At 41.0% G+C, this 12,048-nt stretch overlaps 2 protein-coding genes across 3 annotated transcripts; one reads left to right on the forward strand and one right to left on the reverse strand.

The window, feature by feature from the left end:
- On the forward strand, positions 1-6,262 carry idh3g (isocitrate dehydrogenase (NAD(+)) 3 non-catalytic subunit gamma). The gene is made up of 13 exons (XM_048983063.1): positions 1-101; positions 215-262; positions 1,251-1,262; positions 1,869-1,966; positions 2,746-2,861; positions 2,957-3,017; positions 3,270-3,402; positions 3,833-3,966; positions 4,071-4,173; positions 4,335-4,481; positions 4,656-4,750; positions 5,291-5,351; positions 5,531-6,262. The coding sequence occupies exons 1-13, from the start codon at positions 30-32 to the stop codon at positions 5,633-5,635; spliced, it is 1,185 nt and encodes a 394-aa protein (XP_048839020.1). The 5' UTR covers positions 1-29; the 3' UTR covers positions 5,636-6,262.
- Positions 6,263-8,217: 1,955 nt separating this feature from the next.
- On the reverse strand, positions 8,218-12,023 carry ssr4 (signal sequence receptor, delta). 2 transcript variants are annotated; one of them, XM_048983059.1, is made up of 6 exons: positions 11,865-12,023; positions 9,923-10,041; positions 9,658-9,732; positions 9,480-9,569; positions 9,319-9,384; positions 8,218-8,580 (listed from the first exon to the last, which is right to left on the reverse strand). In XM_048983059.1, the coding sequence occupies exons 1-6, from the start codon at positions 11,911-11,913 to the stop codon at positions 8,476-8,478; spliced, it is 504 nt and encodes a 167-aa protein (XP_048839016.1). In that variant the 5' UTR covers positions 11,914-12,023; the 3' UTR covers positions 8,218-8,475. The 2 variants fall into 2 exon arrangements, with proteins under 2 accessions (XP_048839016.1, XP_048839015.1); XM_048983058.1 differs by lacking the exon at positions 11,865-12,023 and having other exon boundaries at positions 9,923-10,117.
- Between the last annotated feature and the right edge of the window lie 25 nt (positions 12,024-12,048).

Consider the following 12,048-nt stretch of genomic DNA (forward strand, 5'->3'; position numbering starts at 1 on the left):
GCGTATTTCGTGACACACATCAGACCAAGATGGCTGCAGTAGTCAAGGTGTCCAAAGGATTAAATCCCATTTGGGGAGGGCGATTAAGACATGCGTTAAAAGTAAGCCATTTTAAATGAAATGTTTTTCCTGCTATCTGTAGTACATGAATGGCAAATTCGTATAATGACTTAACGCATTGATAGCAAGACTTTTAACCCTGTGTTGTTCATAGGTAATTTCAACATCTACAAACAGTCACAGAGAAAAGTCATCTTACACCGTGAGTATGCGACTGGAAATATGATTCTAGCATAAAATCAATACCACTGCAAAAAAGTATTTGTACATGTACAATAGGCAATGTGCCATAGTATTCGGTGGAATGAACCGTGTAGAACGTATACCTAAAGCTATCATGAAACTGGAAATAAGGATTTTTTTTGTATATGGTTGCAAAAATACTTTCCCCTGCGATCTGATTTTACAGAAATAAACGAGCAGAACAAAATCTTGGGTCTAACTTTTGAACGAAAGTCTGTAATTAGCTAAAGCGTTTGTTATGAGATATATTAACGAAGCAAGTTGACGTTAACAAGCTAACTAATGTGGCGGCACATGAAAGGACACGCTGATCTGGTGAACCTAATTACATTGAGAGATGGGCCTTTTAACAGGCTTCACTCTGCATCGTCAGATCACTAGCTGGCATTATTTTTGGACTGCATTCAATACTGAAAAACAATGCGGACATCCAACATGTCCCGCAAGTTCTGGGAGTCTCCCTTAAATTGCCAGCAGCTCTCTGGCACCCGCGCATGATACGGCAACGTCCCGGAAATCTGCCTTCAGCTGTCGTAAGACTTCGGACTAGTTCGTACTTCACTTTCCTGCCTTTAGATCTCGGACCGTAGGCCCCCTTCGCAGGTGAAATTGCCTGGCACCCCTCACAAGCTGCCGCCCTAATGGGTTAACTGGTCCTGATACTGAGATTGCACATCTTAACAAGTTTTGATTTCTGCGGGTAAACTAACCTAATCTGTATTGTTTTGTATTTGATTGGTAAATTTAAGAAAGGAACACTAATTGAGTGAACGAAATGTATTGATTAATCTATCAGTTGTTTTGTTGTTAAGGTAAAATGTTAAATCTGAATCTTTAGATTTTTTTTATTTATTACATATTTTTATTGTGATATCTTGGTATGATGCTGTTTTGCTCACTGATGATTATTTTTTTTTGTTTTCAACTTTTTTTCCATCATCGCACAGGGACGGATCATTGTAAGTATGCTTTTACTGGTAGCAACATATCCGTTTTGCATATTAATAAAAGTTTCTAAGCATATTACTCTGCTAATCAAAAAGTATTTGTCTCTGCTCTCTTGATGTGTATGTTTCCAAATTGGCAAATGCTAACCCAGTAGCAAACATTATAAAGATTGTACAGTGTTTTCTGTAAGAAGTTTAGGGTTTCTTCATTTCAAAATGCACTCACACTTCAAATGCATTTAACACATATACACTATATATAAAAGTGTTTGTGTATGTGATGCAAAACATATTTCTGAGCCCTGGAATTCATGTGCATTTCACATGCCATATTTAGTCAAAATCAAGGCATTTTTTATTATTAAAAATAATTAAAATGGAATGAGCCACTGATTAAACTGTTAACTGAGCCAGTTGGCCAATGTGAATAAAAAATTTTGTGGAGAGTTGACATTCACATCGGACTGACAAGGGTCATGTTTGGCCTGCATTCATTTCCTGCTGAAGCTTGTGTTTTTCTTTCATAAAAGCTGCCAAAAATAATGATGATACAGTACAATACAATAAAATATCGTCTAACATTGGAGGCATTATCTTTAATAGCCTTTTATTTTTCAGCCTCCACCTGCTAAGTATGGTGGCCGACATACTGTTACCCTGATACCAGGGGATGGTATTGGACCCGAGCTGCTCAATCATGTTAGGGAGGTCTTCAGGTAAGTCAGCTGGGTAATATTGTGGTCCTGAAGCCTGAACAGGTGGACGGAAGTGTCTGGTTTTTAATGGTCAAAAATTGAGGCCTTGAAACCCATGAAGCTTGCGGCTTTTCAGTATACTGGAAAATATTTTACATTAAATATACATCGCCCCAAAATTGAAACAGCACCACATATTGATAGTCAAAAAAGGGGCAGATCTGACGCTTGATGCCATTAAGATAACTCAAAAAGTTTTTGATGGATCTTTTTCAAATGTTTCAGTGGCATTGTATGGGTGCCAAACTGAAATTGATTAAATTCTGAGACAGGTCACCCTGACCTTGAAGCAAGGGATGGGTGATAACAGATGACATCTAAACTTATTCTGTGGATTCTTTTGTAGCGTGGTTACCTGTATTTCTCTGTGCATGTTTTAATGTCCATCTCTTAAAATGTCATTTGTATTATTCATATTTTTCTGTATTTAAATTGTAACACGGTGGCACGGTTGCATATTTATTTCTCATTTGCACTATGTCCGTTGATCCTTGTGCTCTTCTCAGAAGAAGAGAGAAGACAAAGAATTCACATGCCAGGTTTATCAAAATCAATAACTGAGAAGCAGTGGTCATTTTGCGAATTAAAATGAACTGACCCTGTCATAGACCTACACAAAATCTGAAGTACTTCACCATATTGTTTGTGGGTGTAGCTGTGCCTGCAGTTTTTGCTTTTAGGAGTGTCTCTCGGCTGACATGGCAGCTTTTTTTTTTTTTTTTTTTCCTCCTGCGCTACAGGTTCACCTGTGTGCCAGTGGACTTCGAAGTTGTGAATGTGAACTCCTCACTGAACAGCGAGGATGATATAAATAACGCAATCACCGCCATTCGCCGCAACGGTGTCGCTCTCAAGGGTTAGTCTATGTATGTGTTTGTAGTTATGCTGTTAATGTGTTAGTTTCGTTTGCCCTTGTAAATTAAATCAAGGTCACCTGATGTGTCTTTGCAGGAAACATAGAGACAAACCACATCATGCCCCCTTCTCACAAATCCAGGAACAACCTTCTACGGTGAGACTGTAAAATCGTTTCTCTGGTGGCCCTTTCTTCTCTGTCAGGTTCATTGCTACACTGTGGTCTTGGAGCATGTGAGCAGCTCTGTTTCTTGGCCATTGTGAATCATGTAATGGTATGATCTCGCGTAGAGAGCAGGAGTCCCATAGAGACAAGCATAGAAATTCATAGAGCCCGTTTCTTTTGGCTTAGTGTCGTCTTTAGACATGGAGAAGCTTTATTTTCTGACAAACTGCTGTCTTTACTCAGGACGAGCCTGGACCTGTATGCCAATGTGATGCACTGCCAGTCCCTGTCCGGGGTGCAGACCCGTCACAAGAACATCGACATCATCATCATCAGGGAGAACACAGAAGGAGAGTACAGCAGCCTAGAGCATGAGGTGGTAGTCGCCTGCGCGTTGGTACTGCCCCCTTCCCCCAGTCCTTCTCCAGACACCACATGCTGACGATGCCCTACGCAGGTCATTTAAACAAGGTGCCACATTGGGCATATCAGGCTGACCCACATGTTTTTACTTGCAGGTGAAGATCCACCTGTTTGTCCTGCATGCTACACATTGATTGTTAGGCACATTTTGATGTATTGTCCTTCTTTTAACTCCATTTGACGTATTTATCATTTTCCTGGCTCTTTGACTGAGGTTTTTAGTAAAGTCAAGCTAGATTTAGATTGACTGTTCATAACAATAAAAAAAAAATGTATTGTTTGATTATTGTTTTACTGTCCATTTGCTCGGCATGAATGTAACCCCGGCTGCTGGCATGGCGTTAAAAGTCGGTGTAACTAACCTTGTCCTACCACGCTGCCAGAGTGTATCTGGGGTGGTGGAAAGTCTGAAGATCATCACGCGGCTCAACTCCCTTCGCATCGCAGATTACGCCTTCCGCCTGGCCAGAGAGAAAGGTCGTCGCAGGGTCACCGCCGTCCATAAGGCCAACATCATGTGAGTCAGTCCTGCATTCACTCCTTACTGTTAAAGTACAGTTCGGAAGACCGATGCACAAACACATGTTTCCAACCTGGGTCACTTTTCCCTCCTGCATGTAGGAAGCTGGGTGATGGCTTATTCCTGCAATGCTGCAAGGAGGTAGCATCCGGCTACCCTGATATCACCTTCGACAGCATGATTGTGGACAACACCACTATGCAGGTACATAGACGCATTCATTCAGTAGTTTTCTACAAATCTGTAGCACCCCGTTTAAACTCCGGTCCTACATAACTGAGATAATATATCCCAAATATAGCGATAAGAATTACCACTTAGATGGATACTGGAACTTGCTGGGTTGTTCTCTCCCCATTTCACAGCTCGTTTCCAAACCCCAGCAGTTTGATGTGATGGTGATGCCCAACCTGTACGGCAATGTGGTCAGCAATGTGTGCGCAGGCCTGGTGGGGGGGCCAGGCCTTGTGCCCGGAGCCAACTATGGGCAAGACTATGCCGTGTTTGAGACGGTAAGAGAGACTGACATGGGCAGGCATTTCAGCCAGGAAAGGAGGATGATGGACAGTCGACAAGCAGATTACATGCAGTCATCCCACATACACAGGCAGATTTATTAAGTGGGATATGAGCAAATGACCGGATGCTGCATTAGTGTGCGTGTTTTATGTTTTTTGTCGTCCCAGGCTACCAGGAACACAGGGAAAAGTATTGCTGATAAGAACATTGCCAACCCCACTGCCATGCTTCTGGCCAGCTGCCTCATGCTTGACCACCTCCAGTGAGTTTCTGCTAGTTGCTCTTCTGGTTTGGAAGCCCATGTTTCGTCATCAGAAGTGATTTGAACTTGGTAGTGTTGCGCTGACATCACGGAAAATCGTTTTGAAGAAACCAGGGAGTCTCGAACATTTTGATCAAAGATTCACATCAGATTTTTGCTCAAAGTCAGAGATCTTGGGACAATTTTCAGTAACAAAACAGCATTACACGAACTTTAAAGAATTAAGAATTCAATGTTACACGTCAACGTACATCAATAATATACTTCAAACCACGTTACGCCATCTTGCGTTAATCATATTCATAAGGTGCATTATTGAGTCCAGATTATCTTACTGTTCTGTTCGCATCCAGGTTTGGACCCCTGCCCTAAACTGATGCAGTAGTGATATGTATAAATGTCTGACATTCATGGCACTTTAAGTTGAAGGGATTTATTTTAGACATGTAAAAACAAAGGGGGTGCACTATGTATACCTTATAAGGGGAGGTTGTGTGGATGCTGACATTTTTTTTCCTTGTATCTCTCCTTTTCCTGTAGACTTCATGAATATGCCACGTTAATTCGAAATGCAATCCTCACCACCATGAACGAGACGGGGGTACGGTATGCCTTAAACTGAACTCCAGCCTCTCATCTCCGGTGTTATGCATTCTCCTCATGGGTCATAAATGTCAGGAATCACTGCAACGCTGTTGGTCGTGTTGTATTTACATCTGAGTGCATCACGTTTTTTTTTTTTTTAATCGGGTTGCGTTCCTCTGTTCTTCTCCCCCTCAGCTGCACACGGTGGACATTGGAGGGCAGGGCACAACATCTGAGGTTGTCCAGTCCATTATGAGCATCATCCAGAGTAGTGGACCACGCACTACAGCTCAGTACTGAATGCCATGTGAATGTACGCCCTGTGCTTAGGTATGCAGATGTTTGTGTTTCTCTACAAACTTTTTTGAGTTTTGCTAAAAAATATTACTCTTTGAGCTGGACCACCTTCTCTTAATATGCTTTGGAAATGTTTCTTGCATCAGGAGCAGAAAAGTACCCTTGCGCTTTACATTTCTGAAATGTGTGTTATGCCAGGAGTAGAGATTGTGATCTTTTCAGTCTTATGCACAGAGGCACTGAGATGTGCGTCAATGAAACCGCAACTCTTCTGCTTTTGAGAAGTTTCTTTGTGTCCCTGGGGCAGTGATGGAAGCTGTAGATGAAAATTTGTTCTGACAGAGTTGTGTCTTTGTCAGGCAATGTGCTGTTTGTGACTTCATTGAATTCTGTTCTAGATGACTATTTTCTTTCCTTTTGTTTTCTTCAATGGGTCCAGTGCGATCATAAAGATGAGCAAGATGCCACAAACAAACATATTGTCTCTATTGTCTTTTTTCACTGTCCCTGGAATGTTGCACTTCTATCACTTATTGTGAAAGTTCAACTAGTAATTCAGTTACTTGCAGAGTAATATTTGCATGTATGACTTCACTAATTGAATTAAACTTCTCCATCTTTTGGTTTGTATACCTGTTTTTTTATGAAGTTATTTTTTTTAAGTGGAATACAGCTCTGGAATAATTTAAGAGACCACAGTAACATTTTTAGTTTCACTTATTTCTCAGTTTATGGGAACACATCTGTGTAAAATATAATTTTTTTTTGCAAACTCTAGCCTGGTTCTTCCCTGCTTCTCATTGACAAAGGGTTTCTTCTTGGCTTTATGGGTCATTGAGGGCTTCTAAAGTCCTCGCAGTCCTAGCAGTGCACTTCACACCACTTAATGTTTCCAATTCTTTAAGTCACATGATGTCATCTTATAATTTATAAGGCACTATTGGTTAAGTTAATAGTCATCTCTGGCATTAGAAAAATGCTTCTGCCCTCTGCCTGGCTGGTTTTTGGTCACTGCCAGTGTCTCCTGCTTTGCTTTTTTTTCCTTGTGTATTGCAGTCTTAGAAACTTTGAGACTGGAAGCAGCCTGCCTCACAGTGTAGCTTTCTGCTAGCAGAAGCTGAAGATCAATAGAATGTTCAGATTTTCTTGTACTAGAAAATGCATTGAGTGCCATTTTGCATGAGGTGACATTTATAGATGGGCACCATGAATGCATGCTTGTATTTCAAAATATTGAATGAACAGATGATTCCTAGCCTCAAGAAGCTTGGCAGAAGAGAATTTTTTCAATATGACAACAATCCAAAACACACAAAAACCACACAAAAGTGAACTTTGAACTGGCCAAGTATGTCTATTGACTTGAATCACATAGAACACCTTTGGGGAATTTTAAAGAGGAAGAGGAAGAAAATGATGCAGAAAACGTTGTGATTTTATGCACAAGTCCCCTACGTGTTTCTTTTTTCTTTTCCAAAATGTATCATTGTATCTTTATCTTTAATTCTTGCACTTTGACATTTTTGTTGTGCATTTTTATATTTTTATAAAAAAAACCTATGTGTTGCATAACCTTTTTGGCAGGTCTCTTACCTAGTTATTTTAGTAGGTTCGCAATTCTCAACATCCTTAACCATTCAATGAGTAGCAATTGAACAATGAATTCTGAAATGTGTGTATGTTTAGGGGGGTGGGAGATTGGGGGGCTGATTTTGTCCCTATCGATGTGAAAACCAAAGTGGAGTCCTGTGATGGCATTGCAGTGTGCATTCATGTGTGTTTTTGCTAGCATGTGGCCCAGTCCCAGTAAACCATGCCAAGAGTCGTGTGATGACATCTTGCAATCTACCAGTCATTTTCATTGGGAAAACATTCGTAAACTTGACAGCTGGTAAAAAATTCTCTGGGTTCTTTTGACCATTTTTTTTTGTTACACAAGCAAAAGTAGATTTTATAATAGTCTTATAATGGACAGTTTCATTCATAAATGTATTCTTCGTTCATAGTTATTCATGCTAAACAAACGGTATTAACAAACCACGGTTACACCCCAACCACTCGGGTAATTCGGAGTTATGCAGGAACGTGGCAAGGTGAATGAATATCAGAACCTCCTTCAGCAACATGCAGTTCCCTCCCTATGAGCATCACCTGCTCAGCCAGGCATTTTTATACAAGAAAATGCCCCTTGCCACAGTGCAGAGTGGGTGGAGGTGAGGAAATGAGCAGCCCAGTCCTAAGCTGAACTGTATGAAAAATGGCTGGAAAGTAAGTGGTGACAGTTAGGGCAAAGAAACCCATTAGTTACAGATTTATGGCAGAAACTGGAAGATGAGTAGAACAAAATCAAGTAAGAGCAGAGCAAGAAATTGGTTGCCTGGTGGGCGCTAATGTGTCAAAGTTATTGAAAGCCAAGTGAATTCAGATAAGCAGCAACTGTGCAAGTCACAAAAAGTCACTTGTTTTTTAATTTTGATCCCGACTCTATTCCACAAAGGCCAGGGAATATAATCGATGTGTGTTTAACACACAGCACCAGATGCCAGCGAGGAAATATGTTGGGAGACGACAGAAAACACTCATGGTTTGTTTACAAAAATTTTTTTAATTTAATCCAAACCAAATTACAAAGCACAGTTTGCCCACCTCCCACCCCAAACCCATTAATCAATGCTATGATGTCAGAATGTATGCACCTTGCAAAGTTGTAGCAAAATGAGTAACTCATTTTCTGATAAAATTAAGTACAACATCAGTCAGAATCAATGGTCAAGATGTAATAATCCAGTATATATTACTGAGCATTCTGTTGACATCGGTACAGTTGGTGTGCAGCATACAAATTATGCTTGGATGGCACTTTTTGCACTGAAGGCCAAGTAGTACACCAGGATACCAATAACAGCAGCCACAACCTCAGTGGAGACCCAGGGACCATTCCATGCTCCCTGTAGAAGAAAAAGACTATCAGCTACCCCACCTTTATACAAACAATCAGGAAAAGAAGTACATCAATCTGAATTTGAATGACCAAACCTGAGAAATGTTTATTTGCACTGTAAAATAAATATAAACATTATAACAATGATAATGAATTAAATCCGCTGTTCTCTACTACAGAGTATTGTCACATATCTCTAGCAATAAACACCATAATAGCCATATATATTTGTTTTAATTTCCCAGCAAAAGCACCTAACTGGTCCCAGGAAGACTAACTTGCAGAGGCTTTTTCTGCCTTTCTCCCTCTCTCACACACACACACACACACACACACAGGGATGATGTTGTGTCAAAGGAGTTAGCACACTGGATGTGCTTCTAGCAACATATCCAAGCATGACATAACAAAGATGACAGTGTTGGTCTTAACCACTCTCTCTCCAGTGCTGGAGTATTTATTGGGAAACAAAAAATATTCCTTAAGATTATGACTGAGTGTAACCATCATTAGATGAAACCAACAGCCCCAATTAGCATAATGTTTTCCATGTTGAACATCTACTTATGAATTTAGGTTCTGACAGTGAATGCTTTCATTTATTTCTTTGTCGGTACCGAATGGTATACAACGAATACAGATGCCACCGTTTAGACCCCCCCATATTTAACATATTAGTTTTATGATAGTGTGTCCCCCACATTCAAAATGTTTCTGACGCTCCTGAACAACTCATCCCTCTTACCCTGTGGTCCACATTGACAGAGAAGAGTGGCTTGATGGAGTCTATATCTTCATTGTTCCTCTGTGCCTGAGATAGACGAAAGGCCAAAGATCTTACTCAGTGACAGGGGGGGGGAGCCTCTGCACTGATAGACATCTCATGCTCGCCAAAGAGTCTCCTACCTTGCGTAGTGCACTGTATGACTCCTCATCAAAGAACTTCACTTGGTACGTCCCAGATGTAGCTTGCTTGTGGGGGACACTCCAAGATACCTGAAGAAGAGGGGTAGTTTTTTTTTTTTTTTTTTGCCCATCCACTTCACACATTAACATAATACATATAAACAAGAAAGAATCAGACCTGATACTTTCCAACATCTTGCCCTCTGGTTACAGGAAACTGCTTTCCATTGATATCAGCATACAGCACCACACTCTGTTTAGGAATGAAACCAGTCACTTTAAAGAATCATTAATACAAAAATGTTTCATAACATCTAGGCTGCAAATTTCAAACTGAACTGGTGAATCTGTATCAGAGAATAATCGTTCTGATTAGGCATAAAACCTCCTTCACAAACAGAATAGATACCAGCCAGAGAAATAGAAACGTTGAAGTATTTTACCTGGGCTCCATTGGCACAGGCCAAACTGAGCTCCACAATAAATACGGATTCTGAGGCGATGACGGCATCCGTAGTTGTATAGGAGGAAGGTGTGATGATTGGATCTGTACAACTTTCAGCTGGGGGAAAAAAATGGACCACAATTGAATATAATGAGTGATATGTGGCTATCAGTTCCATTCTGCACTGGGGAAATCTCACTTAAGACATCCGTCATGTGTGGTTCCCCAATGGTGGACTGAGCTGCCAAATCAGATCCAGTCATGAGATTCAAAATCCACCAATTCCAGCAATACTTTATTGATCCCCGTGGAGAAAATGTCTTTACGCCTCCTTCAACTCCTCCTTCTCCTTCAACAAAAGTTGTTCATGTAGCAGCACCCAGGGAGCTGTAGGCTAAGGGTCTTGCTCAACAAGCTGTGCTGAGGCTGGGTTTGAACTGGTAATCTTCTGATTACAGGCACACAGGCTTAGCCCACTGCGCCACACGCAGAGCGTCAGATGGATGTCACCAAGTTTCCTGAATTATCTAAATGTTACACTTTCTGCTGATTGAATAGGACTTTTTCAGGGTCTTGCTTTGATTGCAAGATGTGTAGCTCCTGCAGCAATACAGCTTAGACTTGTGCCTGAGAATTCATTTTAAGCTCAGCTTAATCGACTCCATGACATAAGGTATGTTTGTAATGTGCTATTATCCACACTTGTGTCATTTTGGACATATTGTCTGCTATTGAAAATGTGCATACTACTTTATTCGGACATGTAGATTATTAAGTTTTCACTAGATGTCAACACTATGGTGAATTCTGACAGACATTGATCAAACTAAAAATTATCCATGGGCATGTTTTTCAAAACTGGTTACCATTAATGAAACCAATTCTGTGGGATGGAATCGCCCGGTTAAAAAAAATCTACTAAGGGGGTTAAAAGCCACAAAATCGCCAAGATATTCTTATGACATACTGAAGCATTATTAACTGGACTACCTATTGGCAGACTCCAAGGTGAATCAAAAGATGCTATACTAAGCAGCCCACTAAGCAGGGAAGTTAATTGTTCATTTAGCCTGTTTTAATCCGAAGGGCTGCACACAGGGCTCTGGTGCGGATTTTGGGCCCCGCAAAAGCACATGGGATGAAGTTGTGGCTCTGAGGATGGGGCCCTGTGCCAGTAACTGGACGGTTTCTGGTTCAAATCCCATGAATGCCCAGAGTGACGTTAATCTACATCCAGCCCTATAATGAGGGCTCCATCTTACAAGGAAGAACTTGGGGGTTGATGGCAGGATTGGCACTCCAGCCAGCGGAAAAAACCTCACACTGGTCCATTTGGACTAGTGTGGTGCTGAGGTATTACCTGCCACATGGCTGCACTCAGGTTCTCATACCTGAGGTGGGTTGTCGTGTGGTGCGTGTGACAACGCACTGTAATCAATGCATGCTCCTTACCTCCTATTTCACCACCAACCCAGACCAATCCAATTATGTTCCAAATTGTTGTTCCCTGTCACTCAGGGAGATAACCCTAACCGTCGATCGCCGTTCCATCTTTACTCCGCCGTTACTTAAGTTAAACCTGATCGAAGCGGGTTAGGTAAGCAGCATAAATTACCAGGGTCATATACCCTTTGGAAGTGAGATACGATTCGTTATATCCAAAACTCGGAAGTAAGCCTACAACAGAACTGCCAACGATGAAATTACACATAATCAGATGCTACGAGTAAGCCTTACTCCGAACGAAGAACCACAAATATTACAAAGCATGCAATCGCTAAAAATTTAAGACAATGTTGTTTCACACATTTGCGGAGTGCTATTCCCAAAACAGCTTGAGATAACTTATAACGTAAGTAATAGAGACACCAACTACTACCTAATCAAACGGGAAAAAACTAATAACATGATGAAATCCCTGTTAAACCCATTAAAGGTACCTGAGCATAAACAGGCGACGACAGCCAAAAAAGTGGCAATCCGAATCATTTTCTTCTTTTTTCTTAGACTGAAACCTGCACGTTCAGTCAGATCGCACGTTCAACCCAAGCTAAAAGCCAGCTCAGCTATAGCGCGCTATGATTTCTGGGATTGACGTGGACTGATAAGTACGTCATTCGCAAG

The sequence above is a fragment of the Brienomyrus brachyistius genome, chromosome 18 (genome assembly GCF_023856365.1).
Source record: "Brienomyrus brachyistius isolate T26 chromosome 18, BBRACH_0.4, whole genome shotgun sequence".
Taxonomy (NCBI): domain Eukaryota; kingdom Metazoa; phylum Chordata; class Actinopteri; order Osteoglossiformes; family Mormyridae; genus Brienomyrus; species Brienomyrus brachyistius.

Coding starts and splice junctions, on each gene's coding strand:
- idh3g (XM_048983063.1), top strand. CDS start 30: ATGGCTGCAGTAGTCAAGGTGTCCAAAGGATTAAATCCCATTTGGGGA. Junction 3,018..3,269: donor TCCAGGAACAACCTTCTACG/GTGAGACTGTAA, acceptor GTCTTTACTCAG/GACGAGCCTGGACCTGTATG. Junction 4,751..5,290: donor CTCATGCTTGACCACCTCCA/GTGAGTTTCTGC, acceptor CTTTTCCTGTAG/ACTTCATGAATATGCCACGT.
- ssr4 (XM_048983058.1), bottom strand. CDS start 10,102: ATGGAACTGATAGCCACATATCACTCATTATATTCAATTGTGGTCCAT. Junction 9,570..9,657: donor AAGATGTTGGAAAGTATCAG/GTCTGATTCTTT, acceptor CCTCTTCTTCAG/GTATCTTGGAGTGTCCCCCA. Junction 8,581..9,318: donor CTGTCAATGTGGACCACAGG/GTAAGAGGGATG, acceptor TTTCTTCTACAG/GGAGCATGGAATGGTCCCTG.